Raw genomic sequence first — 23,971 nt, 5'->3', positions numbered from 1 at the left:
GGTCGTTTTAAAGGAACGCAAAGGCTGGGATGGGATGGCAATGGAGACTTTTCCACTCTTGGTCACGAGCACAAATCCATAATGGCTCCTCACTGTTGCCATTAGTGGCTGTTTGGTGGCCTATGTGCAGTGAGCTGCGGGTGTCTTCTAGTACTGATGGGCAAGAGCCTACATGGCAAATTGCCCTTCCCCATAGGCACCCTTGCTTGCAGACTCAGGAAAGGGGACCAAGGATTTCTTGGGCCTGTAGAGGACTGAAGTACCCTCTGACAGGTTTGAAACACCTCCAAAGGGTGGAGTGGAGGAAGCTGCCCTAGCTCTGTGGAAATGTAGGTGCTCAGCCTCTCTGAAGATCCAGGTCCTAGATGTCCTATATTGGTATCTGTCACCATCATGAAAATTACTCTTCTTTAAATCTTCACCCAGTAGCTTAGGCCCCAAAGGTCCCTTACTGTAATTAATCCAACCAGGTAAAGCTACAAAACACATCCCATTCTATTGCTGATTCATGTGTTCTCCCGAGCTTTTTACATCCACTCTTTGTACTGGTTGGTTATGACATCTGTGACAAGGTCCTTCAGCTGAGGTCCAGCTGAACTGGGGCAGAGTGCAACCACTTCTCCTCTGCGAACGAGAAGCTAGAACCATTGTGACTGCATTAATACATCTGGTCCTCCTAACCCCATCCCACATGGCACGTTCAGATTTGGAAATTGCCCAAAAGTTCTTGCTCTCAACAACAGTGCTGAGTGTAATGTTTACTTACAGTGTATTATTTAGCCATTAGATGTCTCTCTGTGGTGGAGTTCCAGAGTGTGCACAGACTCTGGTGAACAAGGGAGACACAGCTGGAACTCAAGATGTGTGGAAGCCTGTTAATTTGTCTGTAGTTATAGCTTTTTTTCATAGATTCCAAGGCCAGAAGGAACCACTGTGATCATCTAGTCTGACCTCCTGTATAACACAGTCCATAGAACTTCCCAAAAATAATCTCTAGAGCATATTTTAGGTATGTTTGCTTTGAATAAGTGCTTCCTGTTTAGAAAGGACTGTTATACTCTGTATCAGAACAGTGGGCAGTGTGGGATAGGGCCTTCTTAAGGAGTCCCAGAAAACACATTTACAAGCACAATACTGAGGTGTATCAAGTACAAAGGAAACAAAACAATTCTGATATCAACAGTGTCCCTGTGCAGTCATGCTAACCCATCACAGGGATAAGCAGCCATTTCATGCAATCTGCGTCCTCATAATATTCCTCGCCGAGTGGACACAAATGTGGTCTACCTTGGCTCTTGCATCTCCTGACTATCTGCTTTTTGCCCCTCTACCACAAGCCACTGAAACAAATAAGGGGAGCCATCTTCAGATCCTCCCACCAAGCACAGCCCTCCCCACCCCCCGGGTTCTATCTACACCTGAATAATTGGGTGTATTTAATCTATGCCATGCATGGGACATGCTCAAGATCCATGCGCAGTGACCCTAGTTTACACATATCTCCCCAACCCTCTGCCTCCCCTGTTCTTGTCTTACCCTGAATCTGAGAATTCTTAGCGTAAATCGGCTTAACAAGCTGGAATGTTTGCCCTGAGGACAGCTACCCCCCCATTAAACAACCCTCTGATAGTCTGGCATTCTCGTCAAAGCCACCCTGCAGCACCCAGCACTGATGGGAAGCTGAGCAGGTGCCCTAATTAAAAACACTCATCACAGGACTGGGTTTGAAGGAGGAGTCCTTTTCCCTGCCAGGACACACCAACCTTGGGGACGGCCTCCGTCAGGGCATAGCTGGCTTTGTCACTGAGCCACACTTTCTCCTTGGGGGAGAGACCCACACAGATGGCCTGCAGCTCCGTCAGGACAGATTCGTACGGCACCACCTGGATTTTAAACTCAGCCTCCAGGGCGGAATCAAGCAGCAGATGTTCCCTCGTGGACGGGTCTGCCATGCGGTCACCACTGATAAACAGCCTGCAGAAATGTATCAGCAGAGAGCACGTGGGTGTGACTTGTGTTTCCGCCTGATGGAAGTGGGAAGGGGTGGAAATCACACTGTTCTAATCATGTTTAGAGAGAGGATATTATTAAGAACAACACTGTGCACTGATCCAGACCATTTTATCCAAGGATCTCCCTGCATTGAAATTAAGCCTCACAACCACCCTGGGAGGTAGTTATCCTCAGTTATACAGAAGGGGGCATGTCATCACTAAGGCTACAATTTGGTCACGGAAGTCACGGAATCCGTGACTTCCAACCACCTCCGCGACTTCAGCCTGTGGTACTCGGGAGCTGCAGGGTCCCCTGCCACCTCTGGCAGCCCCCAGAGCTCCAAGTTGCTGTAAGTGGTGGGGGTACCCCACAGCTCCCATCCCTCACAGGGCCCCCCAGAGCCACAGACAGCAGGGGTACCCCGCAACCCTCCAGCTGCTGCAGGCACTGGGTGTACCCCGCGGCTCCCGTCCCCTGCAAGTGGTAGGGGACCCCCTGAGCTGCATGCAGCAGGAGGACCCCACAATCCCCTAGCTGCTGCAGGTGGCGGGTAGCCCCGCAGCTCCCAGCCATGGGTGGCAGGGGACCCTGGAGCTCCAACACCCAACCTCCGGTGGGGCCTCCGGAGCTCCTAGCCACTGCACAGCTGCCCCGCTGCAGGTGGGGTGGGGACCCACAGATCCCCATTTTGTCCTAGATATTTTTAGTAAAAGTCAGGGACAGGTCACGGCTTCTGTGAATTTTTCTTTATTGCCCGTGACCTGTCCGTGACTTTTACTAAAAATATCCATGACAAATATTACCCTTAGTCATCACACAGCTGAGAACAGAACTCCCAGGCCTGTGTTCTACCCACTGGGTCACACACATTTGGCTAGTACCTTCATGTGCCTCGATTCTTGTACCCTACCAAAGCTTGTTGCACTAAACAAAAAGAGAAGGATCTTTGGCACCCAAAGCCCCAAAATCCCAGAGCACAGCAGCAACTGTCACTTGTGGTTTTGAAGTGAATCTTCAGCTAAGTTAACCCCTCAAAAATCCCTCAATGGATAAAGTTCTCCAGCGTCTGCCCCACTGCTGATGCAAATTCATCAGCAGCTCCGTATAGCACCTTTGGTACAAAGATCTCAAAGCATTTTACACGGTCCCAGTTTTACAAAGGGGCAAACTGAAGCACGGAGAGGTGAAAGGACTTGCCCAAGGTCACACAGTAGCAGAGCTGGGAAAGAACCGAAAGCTCTTGACTCCACCACTACAATGATGAGAGCGGGGGGGAGAGAAATGGATTATCATGGAATACCAAAATGCTAGGAAGGGACATTAATATGGTCGAGGTACATGCAGTTTAAAAGGACACAAACAACGCAAGAGCCAGTCTCTGGCAGGAAACACGCCTGGAAAGTCGGTGCAACACTTGGTAACTATAAAGAAGGGGCAAGGTAAAGACCTGATTGTGTCGGTTCCTATGACAGCGTAAGCAAAAAATACTGGATTGTATTCAACGTCTGAGCCTCGGAGGTTCAACAGCCCTAGGAAAGAAAAGAGAGCCCAGAATCACAGTCTTGTTTCATCATTTAAATTCAACAGTATTAGAAAAGAAAAACAAAACCAAATTCAGTTGGCTCGAAAGCAGGTTCACACAAGGGCTTTAAGCCAGAGTCCAGCTGTTGCAATTCCCCAGAGCTTTACTGGCAGTAATTTGCTTTCTCCACAAGATGGCACCAAACCTGTGAGTACTCAATGGTGCCAGAAAAATCTCTTCGGGCTCGGGCTCCGTAGCTAGACTGCCGTGGGGACGCCAGAATGGCAAGGCAGTGACTTTCCCAGTCTCTGCAGCGGGACAGCAGATCAGCCCTCGCTCTCCAGAGAGTGCTCAAGTTTTCGTACTTTGCTCTCACAGAGCCCTGTCAGCCATGGGACCCCCGGGGGAAGAGAGGCACAGAGAAGCTAAGGCCAAAACATTACAAAACGGCCTTTGGTTGTGGCTCCTCGGCTCGCGGCCTTGCTTGTCAAACGCGCAGGTCGCTTGCAACTCAGGGCGACGCCAAGCAGCGCGGCGGGCGCTGGGCCTCTCTGAGCGCCGGGTTTCAGGGGTCAAGCTGAGCCCCCCGAAACCCAGGGACTCACTCTTGGAAACGTTCGGGTGGAAGAGAGGCTCCCGGTGACGCGGCGAGCCAGCCGGCGGAGGTGGAAGAGCGACCTGCAGTGCCGGCATCTCAGTCTGGGGCTGGGTCCACTGGGCCATGCGACATCAGGCAAGACAGTCGCAGGGTATGTGCATACTTCCTGGGAAAGACCCTGCTTCTCCCAAGCTACAAAGACCCATACGGGGCTTCCAGGAAGGGGCTGTAGAAATCTGCCTGCTGAGCAAAATTAGGGTCTCCATACCGTGGCCTCCTCTTCAACCCTCCCTCCAGATGCCCTTTCAGCTTTTAATAGAGCAACATCTAGTGGCTAAATATAAGATGAAAGGGTTTTTCCTTCTATAGTAAAGGAAAGGGGCACCAGATGTACACCTAGCAATAAGCATCTCTCTCGCTGTCCTTAGCCCCTCCTCAGCCCTTTGTTCATGGTCACCCCTTGCACTGGTAGGTGTACTTAGACTGTAACCACCTGAGAGCCGGGAACGAGCATTGTGTCTGTAAAGTGGCGTGCACGCCTTGGTGTCTGTACAGATAAGGACAGAAGGCCGCCATCTCTGCTAATGCAGGTCTCGCCAGAGAAGAGTCCCCGCTTGCTGCTATTGGATGTATTCCTTTCGTGAAACGGGAAGCTCTGCGCTTGGTTTCACAATTCTAGGAGTGAATACAAAGGGCCCTGACTATGCCACGTTGCTGGTGCCAAGTTACTGATTTCCAAACTGAAGCTGGGAATTTACACTCTGGAGCAGGTGATGCGGATTCTACAGCCTATCCTAATCACACACCCAAGCCTGGCCTGCTCTCCTACACAGGCGCAGCCCCACTGATGCAGCACCTCTGGTATGGTCAACAATGGGTCATCTGGACCTACTCTGAGGTTTCGAGCAACCCAGATAATATCTATCTTGAGCCAGACCAACAGCGCCCTGGGGCCATTCCATTAGCTCTCGCCTGACCTGCACCCACCCTGGGAATGCCTACTATGCTGGGGCAGGAGGCCAGAATCACAGGGCTTAGAGCTGGCTACATTGTTTTTGCTACTTGGCGACTCCCCTGCGGGTTGTTTAAGCTCCTTGGCTGCCTGTCCAGTGCAAATGGGAACAGGTGGGGACTAGGATGAGGTCCATTGCAGTCTTGTTTTACGACGGGAGTTTGCAGACTGTAGGGGAAAGGAGATCGGGGGGCTCCTTTTAATAAGTATGAAAACTAGAACTAGGCTTGTGGAAATCACGAGCACATACACGTACGTGCTTAGAAACCACAAATGCTGCATATGAAACGGTGTTGTGTCTATTTGTGTACCCAGAGCCACATACAGTGATGCAAGGCTTCACAGCTTAAAACAACCTTCAGCTTCCTGGAGCTGGGGGTGTAAGGATATTATATGCTAGAACATTTCGTCTGTCAATTCTTTCCTCAAGCTGCCTCGGTTTTATACACCGCCTTCCTTTTCCTTCTCTTCCGCTGTTTTTCAAGTGTGGTGATTTGTTGTATACACTGGGCCTAAATCTGGTCTATTGCTCTGGATTTACACAGGTGTAAATGAGACCAAAATCTGGCTCTTAGTAAAGAATGGAGACTGCTCCTGACCCTGTCCCATAGCTGCTTCTGATACAAGTTAATCAACTTATAATAAACCCCTCGGGTGTACCACGTGCCTCTTGGCATGGGGTAGATTTCCCATTTCCCAGGCACGAGAGAAAGTTCTGTTGTACTGACAGGGAGATCTGACAACTCACCCAGCCAGGATACTTACAAGCTACCTCATCCAGGGCTGTAACCACAAACCAGAGGACTTTTCTCTCAACCATTTTTGCACGCAGAGCTGCAATCTTCTCTTTCCAGCCAATCCCTGTGAAATACAATACATTTGCTGACTGTGGATGGGTTTGATTCTTTAGTTGCAATTGCTATCACCGCCTAATTTAGTGACTAACAGCAGAGACGTACAGCCATGAAGCCCTAATGTAATGAGGCTAGAATTTCCTTGAAGCCAAACACGCAATCTCTGGCTTGTCTTCCTTACTGCTCCTTTATGACATACACCACCAGCTTCAAGCTTTTTCTCCTTTTTCCAGGAACATACATCTGTGTATTTATTACAAACCCATCACTGTAGTATCTAGGCACAATCAATGCTTATATCTGGTTTCCAAAACAAAAAAATCATTGAAGAGAATAAGCAGAGGCTAATTAGATCCTTAATTTAATCAAACAGCACATAATGCTGGGCTGCAGTTATATTTCTCCTGTTACTATGTTAGGGAAAGGAAGAAAGAAGAGAGGCATGAAAACGAATCCACTCAATTCAGGACCGAATCCCACTAACCTGTGTAACTCAGGTCCAGGGTCATTAGAGGTTTGCAGGGTCGCTGGGGGCGATCTACCCAGATTGCATCGATCAGGTTCTCTTTGACTGGCACAAGAACATGGCCGGCACTTTTCAGTGCTTTAGACATCCTCTTCCATTGATCTGCCGAAGGGGAGAGAGCTAAGAGCACTGGCCACAAATGTCTGAAACACAGGAATTCCCTCTGTGCTGGGGATGCTGGCAAAGTCTAAGCTTTCTTCTCCACCCCTGCCCCTTTCCACTTGGTCTCAAAGATGGGAAGGAGAAGAAGAAAAAAAGCAACATCCAGATGTAACAAGCCGTACTGACACACCGACAGAGGTATCACAGTCACCAGTGGGAAATGAACCAGAGATCTACAGCACCAAAAGCACAGGACTCTAATGCTTGAGCTAAAGAGGAACTCTCTTAGCCGTGTAGCAGTAATAGGCTGTAACATGGAAAGCCCATTTGAAACAGCGTGGCAATTTGGGTAGGGAGAATCTCATCACCCAATCTGCAAAGCATTAAATAAACTAACCAGCTGGAATAATGAAAGGGTCCACTCCAACTTTCGAGCCCTCTGGGAGCACACTCACTAGCCAGTCCTCCTGAGTTGGCGTATCCTTCAGACCTGGATGTGGAAAAGGAGTAAAATGTAGTTCCAAGAGCAAAGAAAAAAACATGCAGAAGAGGTTTCACACAGACCCTTAAATTACAGCACACACTAACATATAAGTCACACTCAAACGCAAGTGCCCTGACGTATCTTAAAGCAGCAGCATCTTGTGCAGATGCCGATCCTCCTATTCCTTTTTGGTTTTCCTTTTAAAAGGCACTATAGTGATCTTAGTTCATTCCCATGGCAGTCAATTAACCTGAGTGCATAGAGCACTCCCATACCCTGCTATTTAGTTCTCTGTATATTATTGGAGCAATATCTTGGGCGGCCACCCACCCATTTTCATGAGTGTCCAGTTGCTGTCCATTTGCTGTGCTGCCTGCAGGAAGTAGCGTCCATCCGTCCACATAGCTGCTTTTTGCTCGGTTATAATGGCAGTACCTGGCCAGGAAGCAAAAGGGATAAGTAGGTTTGTGGTTCATCGGAACACAGAGAGGCAGATACAGAGGTATTGGATGCATCACAGTTACATGGACTACACAGGGTTTGGCTGAAATGTACACAGATGCCGGACAGTCTGTATGAAGGCTCAGGTCACAGTTCTAACGTCACTTGGGTGTTAATGGAGATACTAATTGTTCCCCACAACTAAGAGGCAAACTCCTTTGCAGTTCTGGCCAGGCCATTCTACACCAGGAACCAGGTTTGCTGAACTTGCTTTTAAATCTCCTCAGACAAATTCAGTTTAAACACAGCTCAGCCAGTCAGCGTGAAGGAGCTGAAGCCTGGCTTACAAATTATCATTACTAGAGAAACACCCAGAAGCCCCAACTGAGACCAGGGCCCCATTGCACTGGGAACTGCACAACAGAGCCAGTCCCTGCCCCAAGGAGTTTACAATCTAAACAGAAAAGACAGAGTCAGAGAAGGGAAGCATTATTATCCCCGTTTTACAGTGGGAAACTGAGGCACACCGGCCCTGGTTCAGCCAGCTACATAAGCAATGGAAACTGACATCAATGGGACTACTCACATGGTTAAGTTAGGCATGTGCTTACGTAACTTGCTGACTCAGGACCAGAGGGATCTAATGATTTGCCCAAGGCCACCCAGGGTGTCTTTGGCAGAGCCAAGAATTGAACCCAGATCTCCTGAGTCCCAGTGTCATACCACATGACCTATTTTCTCTCTTACAATGACTGTGATCTATCTTACTGCAGCACAGCTCACAAACTCCGGTTCAGCCTCATCTCCACTGGCCAAACACACGCTGACGCTGTCGGAGCCAGAACCCATTTAAAAACAGAGCTTGTATTCAGCAAACACCGCTTGAGCCCAAGCCTGGGCAAATCCTGCCAAGGTCTGACGGTGGAACCACCGCCCTTCTGACCGCAGGGTGAGGCGCCAGGCTGAAGAAAGGAAGGCTGGAATGCAGGATTCGTGTTCTAGAACAGCGCTGCTCTGCATTTCCGTATAGAGTGTTTTCCACAGGAGGCTCTCAAGGCACTTTACAGCAATTGACCCACGAAGCCTCACAGCATCCGCTGTGGAAGTCAGTATTTGACATTAACCCTGATTTCCAGGTGGGAGATGGGAGGCATAGGAAGGCTGAGTGACTCGTCCGCAATTTCACAGCAAGTACATTGCAGAGCCTGGGATAGAAATCTGCCTTCCCAACTTCCAGTCCTCTGCTTCAGCCAAAAGAACATCCCGTGCCTCTGTGAGATAAGCAAACTTTTCCATAAACTCAGCTTCACAGTTCAGTATTTTTGGCACTGGCTTCATTCTAAGATGATTGAAAGCGGCTGACAAACATTGTTTACCATTAATCCCAGCTCTGTTGGGCAACGTACAATCTGTTCATAGTGGCCTCACGTTAGACAACATAAAAGCAGGCTGCGAGCACCGCATTAAACAGTTAACAGGATTTTGCTTTATGGGAGGTTTGTTCAGGGGTCAGTCATTTGTGAAAGCCCGTTTCTACATCGATCTTACATAATTTTCAGCTGGCAGCCACCACATAATTCTGCAGATGCTGAAATGGGAAGGGAACAGTCCAAACATTTTGGTTAGGTTTCTCGTTCCATCCAGCATACATGTTGTGAATCAGATCACTTCTTTTCAGGGGAAATATGCGTTCAGACAACAGTACCTGCAGAGCCATCAAATCCAGAGATGAATGCCCGTCTGCAATCACAGGGCGCGATGTTCTCACTCTGGAATACAGAAGACGCAGCTAATTATTTACATCAGCAACAACAAAAGCAACTGATGACAAGTACATTGAAAAGCTTTGTTTCTCTTGAAGGACGCTGTCAAGTGTTTAAAAATTGTTCCTTTGGGACATTTAAGTATATGTGATTATTTTGTATTTATATCTGCTTGTTTTTTTAAACCTCCAGAACTTTTCTCCCACCAACTTCTGTAAACAGTGAAGTGCTGCAATTTGCTGATATTTATTTCACACTCAGCCTCTCATTTGGCAACAAACAGATCCTGCCTTTGAAGCTGCAAAGTGAGAAGAAGAGAACACACAGGCATTCCTTGATCTTGGAAACTAAAGTATATGGTCCATTAAATCTTTAAATGCCACGATATTTATTGATGTCCTCCAACTGGAGTTTACAAGAAGCCCATTTAGAATTTCTCCTCTACAACAATGCCATTAAAAAGGAGACTGTCAAGGTTGTTAGGCCATAAAACTTTTAAGCCTTTAGGAGATTTTGTAATTAGATACCAAGTCTTTTACTTCTACTTTACCTGTTCAAATCCAGCCCAGGTCAGACGTAACCAGAAGTTATTGGTTACCACTGGATGAGTGCTTACTTCCCTATGTGAAACAATTGGGAGGGGGAAGGGAGAGAGATGGGTAACTTCTGTCAAGATCAAAGTGTCCATATCATAAAACCATCTTAATTAGCATTTTTGTTGTCAATCTCAACAAAAACCCTAAATGACTGAATAGGCTGGGGACACAGAAACTCCCAACGTCCACAATCTGTTGCCAAAAATGGAAGAAGAAAAATTGTTAACCAAGGTGTCCCTGCATTTTAAAATGGCCAACACGCCCTGTTCTGGGATCTTGTTCAACCAAGATCGAAGGTCAGGATTGCTAAACTTGCCTCTAATTATCAGCATAAGTCAGCAAATCAGCTTAATCCTGGCCAGCCTAAATAGCCTTGGCTCAACAGAGTACCAGTCAAATGATCCAAGAAAAAAGTCTGCAAATCAGCATGGGATTATTCCCTGCCTCCTTGATTCTGCTGCAGCATTGAACAGCCATGAACAAATCAGAAACACTGTAGGGTTATTGTCAAACTAAATGTCATGGGCCCGATCCTCTATTGTGTCTAGCTTCCAGAGCGTGCAGCAGAATGGAAGGTGATCAGTGAGCTGGCTGGAATCTGCCCATATGTTTATTTTTTTTAAATCCTGTACTATGCTTCAAACATTAGTTATTAAACAGAAAAAAAAATTTTTAAATCTGGATATATTCCTCTCTATTCATATGAGGCAGCTCCAAAACCACCTGAGTGATTTAGGAGCATTCATCCCCTTACTTGCAGTGCTTTTAAGTCAGACACACTTCTGAAGATCCCACCCATTTTTAGTTTACTTCTCTTCCCTTTCTCTCAGCTCCCACAATGAGGAAAGACGTGAGTCTGTTTCACTTACATGGGCAGGTATTATCTAGTTAATTTCACTTTCAGGGTCTTACCCACTAACATAAGACTGCAATGTCTGGGTGACAAACACAACAGAGATTTAATGGCTTTATAAAAAACAACAGTGATTTTTCTAACACCCCTCACCCATGGGAATATTTCTCTTGGTCTTAGCTTTGGTAAAACCTTATTTAAAAAAATAAGAATCTTAATTTGAGGAAAAAATCTTCCCTGACAGCATCCCATACAGGGAAACATGCAGGAAACATTTAAAGCGGGGGAGAGTTGAAACTAAGCAAAGGGATAGAAGGGCCTTAAAGTACAATTAGTGGCTTTGAGCAGCATGGGAAGGAAGATGACTTAAGCAAAAGCCCTTTGTAGCTATCTATTTAGGTTCTTACAGAGCCACATCATCACAGTATCTGAGCAGCAGTTCATCTCCTGTTCCGTACAGCAATCCCTACTGTGCTAAGATTACCCAGTGTTTTGTGATAATCATACATGTGCTAAAATTAGCACTGTGCACCTGTGAATTCTGAGCCACTGCACGGTCGAAACAACCCATCTAATTGGAGCTCCTCTTGCAACTGGACTGGATTTTATCCCCGCGCAGACCCTAAAGCTGCTCCCCACCACATCTGCTGGGCTGCTGTCCAAACCTGTGGAATTTTAGGGCCCCATCCTGCAAGCCCTCAATCAAGTGAGCCTTCTTTGCTTAACTTCTTTGAAGTTAATGGTATTACTCACCTGAATAAATGTTTGCAAGGTCGGGCCCTTTAACACTCAGATCTATTGTGCTGAGTGCATTCAGCAGCACTGCAGGTGCATTCCAGCTGTAACGTACAGCAGCAATTAGGTGGGTGGCCCACTGGTTTTACAGGGGTGACCTTGATCCTCTGAGCATTTCAAACAAACCCTGCCACTTACTTGGCAGGTGCATCAGGACCCACATCAGTAATAATACCTGCACTGGTCAGAGCTGGAATAGGTCAGGTGGATGCTGTGTAAAATTCCTCTCCTCCATTGCTCCACAATTCTGCCCATTCATCAGTCCTAAACAACCACACATGCTGTTCCAGTCCGGAGCAGAGGGTGGCGATCCAGTCAACCCAAATGTGCGGGTATGAGCTGGGCAGACATTTACTAGCTGTGGGAGACCCCTCTGAAGTGATTGGACCTCACTGTGCTACCTTGCTCACAAGATGCCCTTCCATTCCCTCTGACTTCCTACCACTGGTTTAGGGATACAAATCAGGCTCAGTGTATAATACACTGTAGGAAATCAATGTAAGTAGCGCAGCCATTATTCAGCACTGGCTAAAACAGACACCGATCCAGGATATTGGCAGTCTCTGGAAAGGATATAAATTGGATTCCGAGATTCTAGGAAAAGATGGTTCTGTTTAAGAGCTCTGCAATGTGATGCTGTTGTGAAAAAGGCAAATATCATTCTGGGATGTATTAACAGGAGTACTGTGTGTAAAATACAGGAGGTAACTGTGCTCTATTCAGCACTGGTGAGGCCTCAGCTGGAGTACTGTGTCCAGTTTTGGGCACCACGCTTTAAGAAAGAGGTGAGTAAACTGAAGACAGCCCAAAAGAGCAATAAATGTTATAACAGGTTTGGAAAATATGACTTACAAGGAAAGGTTGAAAGAACTGGGCAAGTTTAGTCTAGAGAAGAAAAAGCTGAGTGGAGATTGGATAACAATCTTCAAATACGTAAAAGATTTTTATAAAGAGGATGGTTATCAATAGTTCACCAAGTCCACGGAGGGTAGGACAAGAAATAATCAGCTTAGTTTGCTGCAAAGGAGATTTAGGTTCAATATTAAAAAAATGCTTTCTAACTATGAAATAGTTAAGCACTGGAACAGGCTGTGGAATCCCTGGTGTTGGACGTTTTTAAGCATAGGTTAGACAAACACGTCAGGGGTAGTCTAGGGGGGACCAGTGCAGGTGGATGGACTTGAGGTTCCTTCCAGCCCTCTGTTTATATGCTTCTGTGCTTCTAGGTCTATGGAACTGAAAGGACAAATAAACCTGGAAAGCTAGGGATTCTGATTAGGTCTATAATACAATGGGGAAAAAGAAAACATTTTAGCCTTGGTAGGGAACCTGACATTAAAAGCCCTGCAGGGATCTTAGAGCTTACATGGACGAGTTGCTGCAACCTACTGAGAGACCTCGATTCACATTAACGCCCAGGAGAGTTAGGGCACTCAGCATGTCACAGTATCAGGGCCCTAAAACGTCAGCAAAATGCAGGTACTTTGAGCAACCAAGAAATGGAATAAAATTCCCCCCCATCTTAGGCCTTGTCCGAATTACTGATTTCCTTCTATTTCAGTCACTGGTGGTGCTGCACAAGTGTGAGTCCCGAATGTAGAAAAGCAAAGCTAGTAGTTGCATGGATGTTGTGAACCCCTGCTTAATGTCAGGATATACCGTGCTGTTGGAAATTGCACCTTATGGTGGTTTACCTGGTCTATCCTGGGGGTTTGTACTGGTGAAGCTCACCAATGGCTGAAATTGGGGCAATTCCCCACTGCTGACAAGACCTTGGCAGAGGCAACCCACCATGACACATGTGAGTCATGAAGCTGTATAATTAGCCATTTTCATTAATCAATTCCATTCAGACTGTTTCATTCTCTGTAGAAACCTGATGAACTTGCCCAACAGGAAGCAGGGATGCAGGGTTGTTTGCATTTCTGCATTCACTGTAGCAAAGACCAAAAGAGAAGGAAAAAAAAAAATCTGGAATCCTGCAGGTCACATTCCTTAACTCACGTGACCACAGTTCCAGGGTAGCAAAATGTAACTGGAGTTACATGCGGACAGAGAGGTAGCTTCAGGCACGAACGGCACAAACTGTAGCAGCTGCAGGGGAGCCCCTCACCCACCGCACAGAACTGAGGAGCTGATCTATTTGAAGGGAAACGTGTGAAGCGCGTTTTCCCAGGGCACGGCCACGTTCACCACTGCCTTGCACCTTGTGTCGTCACGTGCACCTGTGCAAAAAGGGTGTGAAACACTCTGATGTGGGAGCATTTCACACCCACTTTGCACAGGGGTAAATTCCAACCCCAACTGTGGGAAGGTGAGAGAGGTCAGGCCCTCTATTTTTGAAAATGGCTGAGGGAAGACGATCCCCTCTGTCCCCCAGGAACTCTGACATTCTCTAAGCAGAGCTTGCGTGAAGACTGAGGATACCGCCTACACACATTTATGCAGGCAAGAGGGGGTTCAACATTTTAAAGTTGCCTTGGGCTAAACAACTACAACAGATCAAGACAATCTTAATATTCTGGAGAGAGCCAATTATTCCAGCAACCATGATAATTAAACACCCATGCAGCGGGCCCCAGGGTCACCTTCTCTGACTGGCGCAGAGAGGAGTAACTCTGGGCACACAGGGATCCCAGGTCTGCAGATGGGAGGGGACCGGGGCCTCTGCAGCATGCTGCCCTCCCCACGGCCACCCCAGAAGCCCCTCCATGTGAGAGCTGCAGGTTAGGGCTCCCTAGCTCTGGAAAATATACTAGAAGGCCCAGGATGGGAGCAGCCATTTCTCTGGTACTCTTCCCTCTGTAGGCCATGGGCTTCCCTGGAGAAAGTAGAACCAGCAATGTTGACTTCCTACAGAAAAATAAACACTGACCATCAGAAAAAAAGACTCTAGAAACCCCATCTACAGCACCCCTTTGCATCATTCCCCAGCTCACCAAGCTTTTATATTGCAATTATTGAAACAAGCAAACCAAAAAGTAACCATAGCCATCTATGGACTTCTACTTTTCTTCTAGAAGGAAACATCCTTAATACTGAAATCTCTACCTGGTGTGCATCTCCAGATGGCACAATATAGGCTTGGATGGGCTCTGTGACATACTTGGAGGTCTTCATCACCTGTCGCAGCTGCCTGAGCAGCTCTGTAGTAATCTTGGGACTCATATTCCTACCTGCAATACAAATTCAGCACCCTGTGTTAGTATGTCTACACCAGCCCCTGTGGATTGTCAGGGCCTGATCCATTTCCCATTGAACTCAGTGGCAAAACTTTGGTGTCAACAGGGCAAGGATAAGGCCCCAGAATTCTGGTTTCCAGCTTCTTGCCCTCTTGTTTTCCTTGTTGTTTCCCATTTTGGTTCTTTGGCCAATGTTAAGGCTGAGAGATGAGGCTTAATCCATTAGGGCAGATCTTGCAAACACTTGTGCAAATTTTTTCTCACATCATTAAGTTACTCATGGGTAATTGTGCGATACACTGGCCTAGCATGTATGATCTGCACGCCTAGGGGCTGGCACCAACCCCTTTTTAGCTTCTCCTTTAGCTCCGGTGGTAGACTTCTGCAGTTCTGATGTCAAAGTTTCCAGGTTCAATTCCCATTGTGGGTCGTGGTGTCTGCATGCAGCCACGGTTTGTTACACATGCAGGAATGAGCCCTTAGTCCTTACCTCACCTTGCTGTGCACAGACACTGTAGTTTATATTCTCCAGGAGCACTGACTGCCCTGAGCTGCTCTGCCCATTAGCTACATCCATACCCTTAAAAGTGCAGTTTTCTGGCTTGAGCTGCAGCGCAGTGGTGATCGTCACAGTTTGCATGGCATTGGACAGTGAAGGAAATCCTGTCTAGTCTTTCCTTAACCAGATGCATAGTGGCTGCTATACAAGGTCTCAAATGGGGATAACAGGACAAGAAAGGGGCAAAGGGGGGGATGGGAGACGATGTCTTGACGGTCCCAGTCAAGAAGCAGATGAGGGTATAGACCATTCAATATGAAAAGGTTATCCACCAAGGCACTCACATTGGTGCATTATTTACCCTCACATTCTATTTCGGGCATCCCAATTAAAGGACATTTTGAAAAGAAGATTTATCATCCAATAAACGAATAGCTCAGGATTTCTTTTACCGCGGGCACCCATCCCTTCTGGCCCAGAAGGCCCCATTGCCAACTTGTCTTGAGCATTTGTCATGCAGTGAATGAATCCCCACCTGTTTTATTGTGTTAGCAAAAACAAACATAGCTCAGGCAGAAGTTACGGGCTTGATGCCGAGATTAGTGGGTGAGGTTCCCTGGCCTGGCTAAGGCAAAAGGTGAGACCCGGTGATCATAAGGGTCCTTTCTGGCCTTGAAACCTGTGGGCAGGTCCACACTATAGGCTTGCATCGGTGCTACTGCAGCACTTCTGGTGAAGAGCTCTCCCGTCAGCTTAATAAGTCCACCTCCACGAGAGGCAGTAGCTACGTGGGCAGGAGGTAGGGTTTCCAATTTTCTAATCACAGAAAACTGAACACCCTTGCCCCGCCCCAAGGCCTGCTCCCCGCTCACTCCATCCCTCTGTGACTCGCTCTCCCCCACCTTCACTCACTTGCTCATTTTCACCAGGCTGAGGCAGGGGGTTGGGGTGCGGTCGGGGATGTGGGCTCTGGGCTGGGGCCAAGGATGAGGGGTTTGAGGTGTGGTAGGGGGCTCCGGTGATGGGGCAGGGGTTTGGGAGGGGGTGAGGGCTCCAGTCGGGGGTGCAGGCTCTGGGGTGGGGCCAGGGATAAGGGGTTTGGGATGCAAGAGGGGGCTCCAGGCTGGGGCTGAGGGGTTCAGAGTGTGGGAGGGGACTCAGAGCTGGGGTAAGGGGTTGGGGCGCAGTGGGGAGAGAGGTGTGGGCTCCGGGACGGAGTTTGGGTACAGGAGGGGCCTCAGGGCTGGGGCACGGGGTTAGGAGGGGGTGAGCCCAGCGTTTACCTCAGGTGGCTCCTGGGAAGCAGTGTCATGTCCCTCCAGCTCAGGGGTGGCCAGGTGGCTCTGTGTGCTGCCCCCGCCCACAGGCACAACCCTCAGCTCCCACTGGCCATGGTTCCCAACCAATGGGAGCTGCGGAGCCAGCGCTCAGGGAAGGGTCAGCACGCAGAACCCGTGACCATCCCCGAGCCGGAGGGACATGTCGCTGTTTCCAAGGACCTGCGCAGAGTCAGGTAGGGACTCGCCTACCAGCCCCACTGCACCACCTAACTGGACTTTTAACGGCCCAATCAGCGGTGCTGACCAGAGCTGCTAGGGTCCCTTTTCGACCAGGTGTTCTGGTCGAAAACCAGACAATGGCAACCCAAGTGGGAGAAGCTCTCCGACTGACATAGCTTTGTCTACACAGGGCAGGGGGTTAAGGTTGGTATAACTACATTGCTTCGAGGTGTGGATTTTTTACACCACTGAGCAACATAGTTATACTGAAGTAAGTGGGTAGTGTAGACCCGACCTATGAAACAGACACAGACATAGAATTCTGCATAGGACATTTCTGTCTCGAACTTCAGTTAGTTCACACAGTGCATCTCCCTAGGGCTGGTAGTGGAAAATAATGGCACACAAGAGATGGGTCTTAGTTAGTCACAGTTTTGTCTACCCGATCTATTTTTAAAAGTCCCAAACACTTATTATTTTAATGTACAATTTCTACTGCAGTAGCACTTAGAAGCCCCAGCTGATTTCAGGGACCCATGCTTGTCACTGCACAAACACATAAGAGGAGATAGTCCCTGCCCTAAAGAGCTTACAGGCTGCATAGAAAGACAGAGGAAAAAAAGGGTGGGAGAAATAAAATAGTATCATCTCCACTTTAGAGAGAGAGATTTGAGATTCAGTGATTTACCAAAGATCACACAGGAAGTCTGTGGCTGAGTCAGGACTTGACCCAAGAACTTCTGAACTCACTCCAACATCTTAATCACATGATCATCCTTCCTCTCCTAACCAATGGGGACAAGCCACATGTGGTCCTTGTGAGCTGTTCTTCTGCCTGTCTGCAGCAGAGCATAGTATTTTTATTTTACAAATATATTTCTGAAGGAAAAAGGAGAAAACAAACCCCAAATGCTAATATGCACCATGGGTGAAATCCTGGTCCCAACAAAGCCAATGGCAAAAACCCCATTGACTTTCAATGGGGCCAGGATTTCACCCTCTAGCTATTTCCACAGCAAGCTTCCAAAGCTATATACTGTTTCTACGCGGTGGTGTACAGTGATCTTATTCTGATCACTCTTTTCTGTCTCATGTAATGAGCTGATCATTTCCCTTCACTGATGATAGATGTCCACAAGAAGACAGAAACAATCTGACGGTCAGTTAGAAAAAGAAAGAAAACCCTTCCCTTAACTCGTAAGCACACAGTTCCCTTTCTAGGCATGTGCTTTGTCCCCACGAGCCTGAAATAGAAACTGATGTGGTACACTGATTACAGAAGCAAAGAACAAGGCTTTGATTAACTGTTAATGAATCCCCCAAGTGACAAGCGAAAGATTCTGAAGAAGGCAGGAAGGACTGTCCCCAAGCACGACCCTAATAAAGTCTGCACTGCAATATTAGAAACTCTGAGATCTATTAGCAGTGAAACCCATATTAAGGATGCCATCAGTAACTCCTGCTTTCTAAGTAACTATTTTAAAGTATCCCCAAGGTTTCCCGTAGAATTCTTTTCTTTGTTTCCTTGGGGGGTCACTTAACCTGGTCACTCTATTTTTAAGAGCATAGCTGACCTTTCCCCTCAGCAGTAAATATAATCATGTGTTAAGTTAAAATCACTTCTCTATAATTATTTACTCACTCAGTGATTAAAACCAAGCAGCACTGAAATTAAAGTAACTGTCCCACTAGTGAAAGATGCAACCGAATCCTCCGCCTTGACATTTCAAAGCCATCAAATAACTGTAGCCACATTACCTGCTTTCTGTAGCTTTCCCCTCAAGTTCTGATTCCTCTTGCCTTTGATGGAACAAATACCAGTTGGCCCTTTGATCTCCCTTAATAAGCTCAGCGTTGCCTGAGAAAGCAAAGGGCAAACATTAATTGTCTTCCAGACTTTGGCCACAGTAAACTTTCTTATCCCACAATGCATAGCTTTGAAGGCAAGAATGTTACAGTACAGGAAACTTCCACCTAAGATTCTAGACCAGAGATGCTCATACTGTGGTCCATGCACACTGGTGGTCTGCATAGCACTTAATGGTGGTCCATGGACAGTTGGAAGCTCAGAAGATGCATCCTCTTTACATCCAGCTTCTATTATACTGCAAGAAAAGCAGCTAAAAAATACATTAAGACTGGGATTTTCAAAGAAGTTTAGTGAAACAAAGACACGCAACACCCACTGAATTTCAGTCTCAGCTTCAACACTTTTTTCAATACTCCTTTTCTCCACGTAAGTAACTGCTGTAGTTATTACGTAGATGTTATGGGATTGTGAGGAAGGAAGGAAGTTCACATCCGTGACACGTGAGTTCTATTAAGATGGTCTCAACCCTATGAAAAGTACGACATACCCTGTGCTAGCTCTCTCATACTTCTTTTGTGTTAATCTGTTGATGGATACACTGTACAGTATACTGCTGGGGCAGCATGTAATGTCAGTGACCCCACAGATAATGTATTCAGTCATCAAGCTATAATAGTTTAATCGTCGGCATTCATATAGAGCTTTACACATTCAAAGCATTGCATAGACATTAAGCTTCACAGCAAGCCCATGAGGTAGATTAGTGTTCCCTTCCCCGTTTTACAGTGGAGAAACGGAGGCAGAGTTGCAGTAACATCAGTAGGGCCAGTCAGCGAGTCAGTGGCAGTCAGGACTAGATCTCAGGACTTCCTAGTGCCCAATGCAGTGTGCATTCTTCTAATTTAAATAATCAAATAGACAAACCTCTTTTATGAAAATACTAAGCCGGCATCTCTAATCTATGCTCAGCAGCAGATTTCTCTTTATGAAGCCTGCTCTTGTTTAGAACGTGTGTGTAGACATGCACTGACAGCTTAAACATACAAAGCAAGTTTCTATGCAGAAAAATAGCAGATCCGATGCTTGTCTTCTATGGAGGGTTATATCATACAGCTTTATTTTGGAAATAACTCATTTTGGATGAAAGAAACAAAAAAAATTGGGACAAATCATATTTTCCTGTCATAAAAGATTTTAGTCTAATATTATCCTTGGTCAAGTCATCTATAGACTTTTCCTATCTTAAGCCCATTCTGTCAACTGACAGCACCAGGACACTATTCATAAAATGAGAGACAAGATAACTTATCCTACCACATTAAGCAGGTAATGTTTGAATTGCAATCTTGCATGTCTAGCCCCAATATATGGGTTATGTAATAAATCTAATATTACTGAAGATTTGTTTTTCATTTCTATTCAGAAATTCTGATTTACCAAGTATTTTCTGTGTGCAAGACAAAACGTAACAGTATCTGTTTGCACAAATGCATATGACACAGCAGGAAGTTCTGTCACTGTGGCTCTGATCCTGTAGACATTTTGTGCAGGCTCAACTTTAAACATGCAAGTAATTTCACTGAAGTCAGTGACTGCTCACAGGCTTAATGTTGAGCCCATGAGTAAAGGTTTGTAGAAGCAGAGGATAAGTTCATGTGTCTACGGGATAGCACATAGGTTAGAGGTGAGCCTAAATTTTCAAAAGTGATAAGTGATTCTGGGGTGCCCTGCTTAAGACCCCTTACAGGGGACAGATTTTCAGAAAGCACTGACCACCAGCCCTCAGGCTTCTTTAGACCATCTCAAGCAGGGGCACTGGAACTAGGGGCTCAGCACTTCCCTCCACCCTGGCTTGAAGTAATAATAGCAACCAAATGCAGGGCTTCCAAGCACCCCCTCTGTAAAATTGTTCCAGCCCCGCCCCGATCCCAAGTTGTGCACCCAAAAATTTAGGCACCCCAAAACCAAAAGAGTGAATTTGTGTGGGGGGGTGGAGGGTGAGAAAACCTGGATTTGTGCTGGAAATGGCCCACCTGATGATCACTTTAGATAAGCTATTACCAGCAGGACAGTGGGGTGGGAGGAGGTATTGTTTCATATTCTCTGTGTGTATATAAAGCCTGCTGCAGTTTCCACGATATGCATCTGAGGAAGTGAGCTGTAGCTCACGAAAGCTTATGCTCTAATAAATTGGTTAGTCTCTAAGGTGCCACAAGTACTCCTTTTCTTTTTCCAAAACCACTAGTCACTTTTGAAAATGTACACCATGCTATTTACCTTTTATTATTGTTTTATGCCAATGACTATGAAATTAAAAATAAATGACAGCCTGCGTTTACCAGTTTAAAAACTATATTTTTTTTCTGAGTAGCAATATTCTGTTAATGAATAGCTGTGAGTAGCTGGGACATGGAAGAGGGTTAGGATTGTTGATAAGACATGGTATAATCTGTGGGTTATAAAAAAATGAAATGCACACAAAATATTGACGTTCACATTCTAAGGCAGACACTGTCTAAAAATAATAATTCTGGGACTATTACCATTGTCAGTTCAAATGGTGTATTTATTCCATGCCCTAGATGAGGGGTGGGCAAACTACAACCCGCGAGACAGATCCAGCCCATCAGGGCTTTGGATCCGGCCTGCGGGACTGCTACTCCCATAGCGCCGCGGGCCCCGAGCTGCTCGCGGAAGCGGCCAGCACCATGTCCCTGAGGCCCCTGGGGGAGGAGGGGCAGAGGGCTCCGTGCACTGCTGTCGCCTGCGGGTACCTGCCCCGAAGCTCCCATTTGCCGCAGTTCCCCACTCCGCACACTGCCCTCACCTGCGGGTACACCCCCAATGGGAGCTGCAGAAGGTGTACCTGCAGGCCCTCTGCCCTGCTTCCCCCAGACCCCAGTGCATGTTGCTGCCAACCCGGAGCCGCTCCAGGTAAACGGCGCCGGGCTGGAGCCCGCACCCCTCCCGCATCCTAACCCCATGCTCTGAGCCCCCTCTCACACTCCGCACCCCTCCTGCATCCCAACTCCTTGCCCTGAGCACCTTCCTGCACACTGCACCCCCTCCCACACCCTGCATTCCCTCCTGTACCCCAATCCCCTGCCCCAGACCTACATTCATGACCCCGCATGCAATTTCCCCACCCAAGTGTGGCCCTCGGGCCAAAAAGTTTGCCCACCCCTGCCCTAGATATTCTGTCTTTTTGTTCTGTGTACAGCCTTGCTCCATGACTGGGGTTCCGAGGCATTATGGCAATACAAATAGTAAATAAATAATAATAATTAATAATTCACACCACATTCATCCTCATGATAGCTGAGCCTCAGGGACAGTGTTTGTCATAATCTAAATGGAAGGCTGCTATTCTTCCATGGGGGCAGGACATACCTGGGATCTGCACTGACTATAGCCCTTTAGAGAAACTCGATATCTAGCACTAAGCTTACAAAATATATATATCAGCGATGTGTGGTCACTGGTGCCAGATTGCCCAACTACACCTAAAACATACTTTCATACCGCTACGCACACGTGCTGTCTAAAACTTTGGTATTACAAGGGGCTATATATTAATAAAATGTAGCAATCTAAAACCCCTTGTCTGGTCTACAGAACGTTGCTAAACCAAAAAAAAAAAAAAAAAAAAGGCTAGAGCTGAAACTGGCAACGTTACCAGCAACTGTTACAACCCTCCCCTCCCCACATAAACCCTATACACAGAGGGTGTCCAGACTTCCCAAGGCACAGCGTCTGCTTTCTTTAGCCCCGCAGGATCTGACTCCCATCCATCAAGACTTCATGCTTCGGCTCCGCATTCCTGTTCCTCGGTGTCTGGGCAAACGAGCCTGAAATGCAGCACGCTGAAGTAGGCTCTGTTTGGGCAAGACCCCCAGAAGCCGGATTTATCTAGCCAGCCGGGCAAACCCGACAAGCCGAAAACACCCCCCCCCTCCCTTCCCTTCCCTTCCCTTCCCTTCCCTAGGGCAGCACCCCTGGGGCTTTTTGCACACATCGCCCTGCACGGGGTCTTGTCTGATTGTTACCTTTGACACCCTATTTAGCACCATCAGGTTCTCTCCCCCCCTGCCCTGCCCTCTCAGCTCCCCCTCTGTGCACCTGGCGGAGGGCTTCAGACGGTGCCCTGCCCCCTGCGTGCACAGGATGCGGCGGGGCTTTGCGCCCCGCAATTGCCCCACCTGAGATTGCCGCCGCCGCCGCCGCTTCCCGGAGGCTGCCCCTGCAAAATTGACGTCCCCGCCCACGTGGGCAGCCCGGGCGGAAGCCAGGGGTGGAGCGAGCCCCTTGCCGTGACGTCACCGGAGCCGCCGCCGCCGCTTGCTCCCCGCTGCTGACGTCAGGAGGCGTCAGGCCGGCTCGCGTTCATTGGCGGCCCGAAAGCTGCCGGCGGGAGGCGGGGCGCGTGGGCTCGCTGCTTGCACGAAACAGCGTTGGCGAGGCCCCCCGCTGGGCGGTGCATGGCGGCTGTCTCTCTCTCTCTCTCTCTCTCTCTCTCTCTCTCTCTCTCTAGAAAGAGCAGCAGGGCTGTTCCAAGGAGACCGGTCGATTTAGGGCCAGCAGCCGTCCCTGTTGGCACTTTACATTATTTTCATGCATGCAGCTAGTCCTGGGCGGAGAGAAAAATAGTGGCTGTGAGTTCATCTGGGGTCCCCTCTCAAATCCAAGAATATCACGAACATTCATTTTCCGTAAAGATGTCCAGTTCTGCCAAGCTTAGTGTTGCAGCAATCCACGGAGAAAGTGCTGTGAGCAATGGTTGCAGGGATGGATTAAGGTCAAAGCAGAGTCACCATCATTTGGGGGGGGCTATTAGAAAGACTGGCAGACCATCCTCCCGGAAAGCCCTTCCTTCTACCCCTTGTCTCCTGCCGCCTCTTCAGCTTCCTTCCCCCATGCAGCTTCTCCCAGCCTGCGCCTTGAATTTCTCTTGAGCCCTTGTGCCTCCATCCTGTAAATTCTTGGAGCCTGGAGGCCCTGTGCTCACTGAACTGCAGTGTTGTGTGTGAAGGACTGGGAACTGGGTTTCTAACTGATTTATGGCTGAATTCATGTCCCTATACCATACCTCATGTCCAGGTCCCAAAGTTCCTACCTTAGGGCTCTTTGTACTCAACGTGAATATTCACTTGCTTAAAGACATATGCTCGGGTAATTTGCTGGATCAGGACCAGAATGCTGTCAGCCACTTGCAGGATTGCGCACCTATTCACAAAGTGCAAGGGACATGTCCCCTAAAGTCACTGTGGGTTGAGAGCTCAGCACCTTGCTAGATTGATGCCTAAATCAATCCTGGCCATCCATGTCAGAGTTTCCAGGGTTTCCCATCTGGATTTTAACAGGACAACCTCATGCTTGGGTCTTCAACTCACTTAGGGGACCTCTGAAGTACCATCCTCTCGCTGTGTGTTGTGAATAGACC

The 23,971-nt window shown here is 47.6% G+C and overlaps 1 protein-coding gene across 4 annotated transcripts in view; it reads right to left on the bottom strand.

The window, feature by feature from the left end:
* The window catches only part of XPNPEP1 (X-prolyl aminopeptidase 1), a 44,229-nt gene extending 21,414 nt beyond the window's left edge, over positions 1-22,815 (bottom strand). The window contains exons 1-10 of one of the 4 annotated variants that reach the window (XM_073354424.2): positions 22,731-22,815; positions 18,480-18,579; positions 14,593-14,717; positions 9,240-9,303; positions 7,424-7,528; positions 7,007-7,099; positions 6,466-6,609; positions 5,893-5,988; positions 3,443-3,524; positions 1,764-1,974 (exon numbers count right to left, since the gene is read on the bottom strand). In XM_073354424.2, the coding sequence (XP_073210525.1) occupies positions 1,764-1,974; positions 3,443-3,524; positions 5,893-5,988; positions 6,466-6,609; positions 7,007-7,099; positions 7,424-7,528; positions 9,240-9,303; positions 14,593-14,709 (912 nt within the window). In that variant the 5' untranslated portion in view covers positions 14,710-14,717; positions 18,480-18,579; positions 22,731-22,815. Of the gene's footprint in view, positions 1-1,763; positions 1,975-3,442; positions 3,525-5,892; positions 5,989-6,465; positions 6,610-7,006; positions 7,100-7,423; positions 7,529-9,239; positions 9,304-9,847; positions 9,918-14,592; positions 14,718-18,479; positions 18,580-22,267; positions 22,407-22,650; positions 22,675-22,730 lie in introns of those variants that run through there. The other 3 variants (XM_073354426.2, XM_073354425.2, XM_073354423.1) reach the window with 3 other exon arrangements.
* Between the last annotated feature and the right edge of the window lie 1,156 nt (positions 22,816-23,971).

The sequence above is a fragment of the Lepidochelys kempii genome, chromosome 7 (assembly GCF_965140285.1).
Source record: "Lepidochelys kempii isolate rLepKem1 chromosome 7, rLepKem1.hap1, whole genome shotgun sequence".
Taxonomy (NCBI): Eukaryota; Metazoa; Chordata; order Testudines; family Cheloniidae; genus Lepidochelys; species Lepidochelys kempii.
This window is presented reverse-complemented; position numbering and strand designations above follow the sequence as displayed.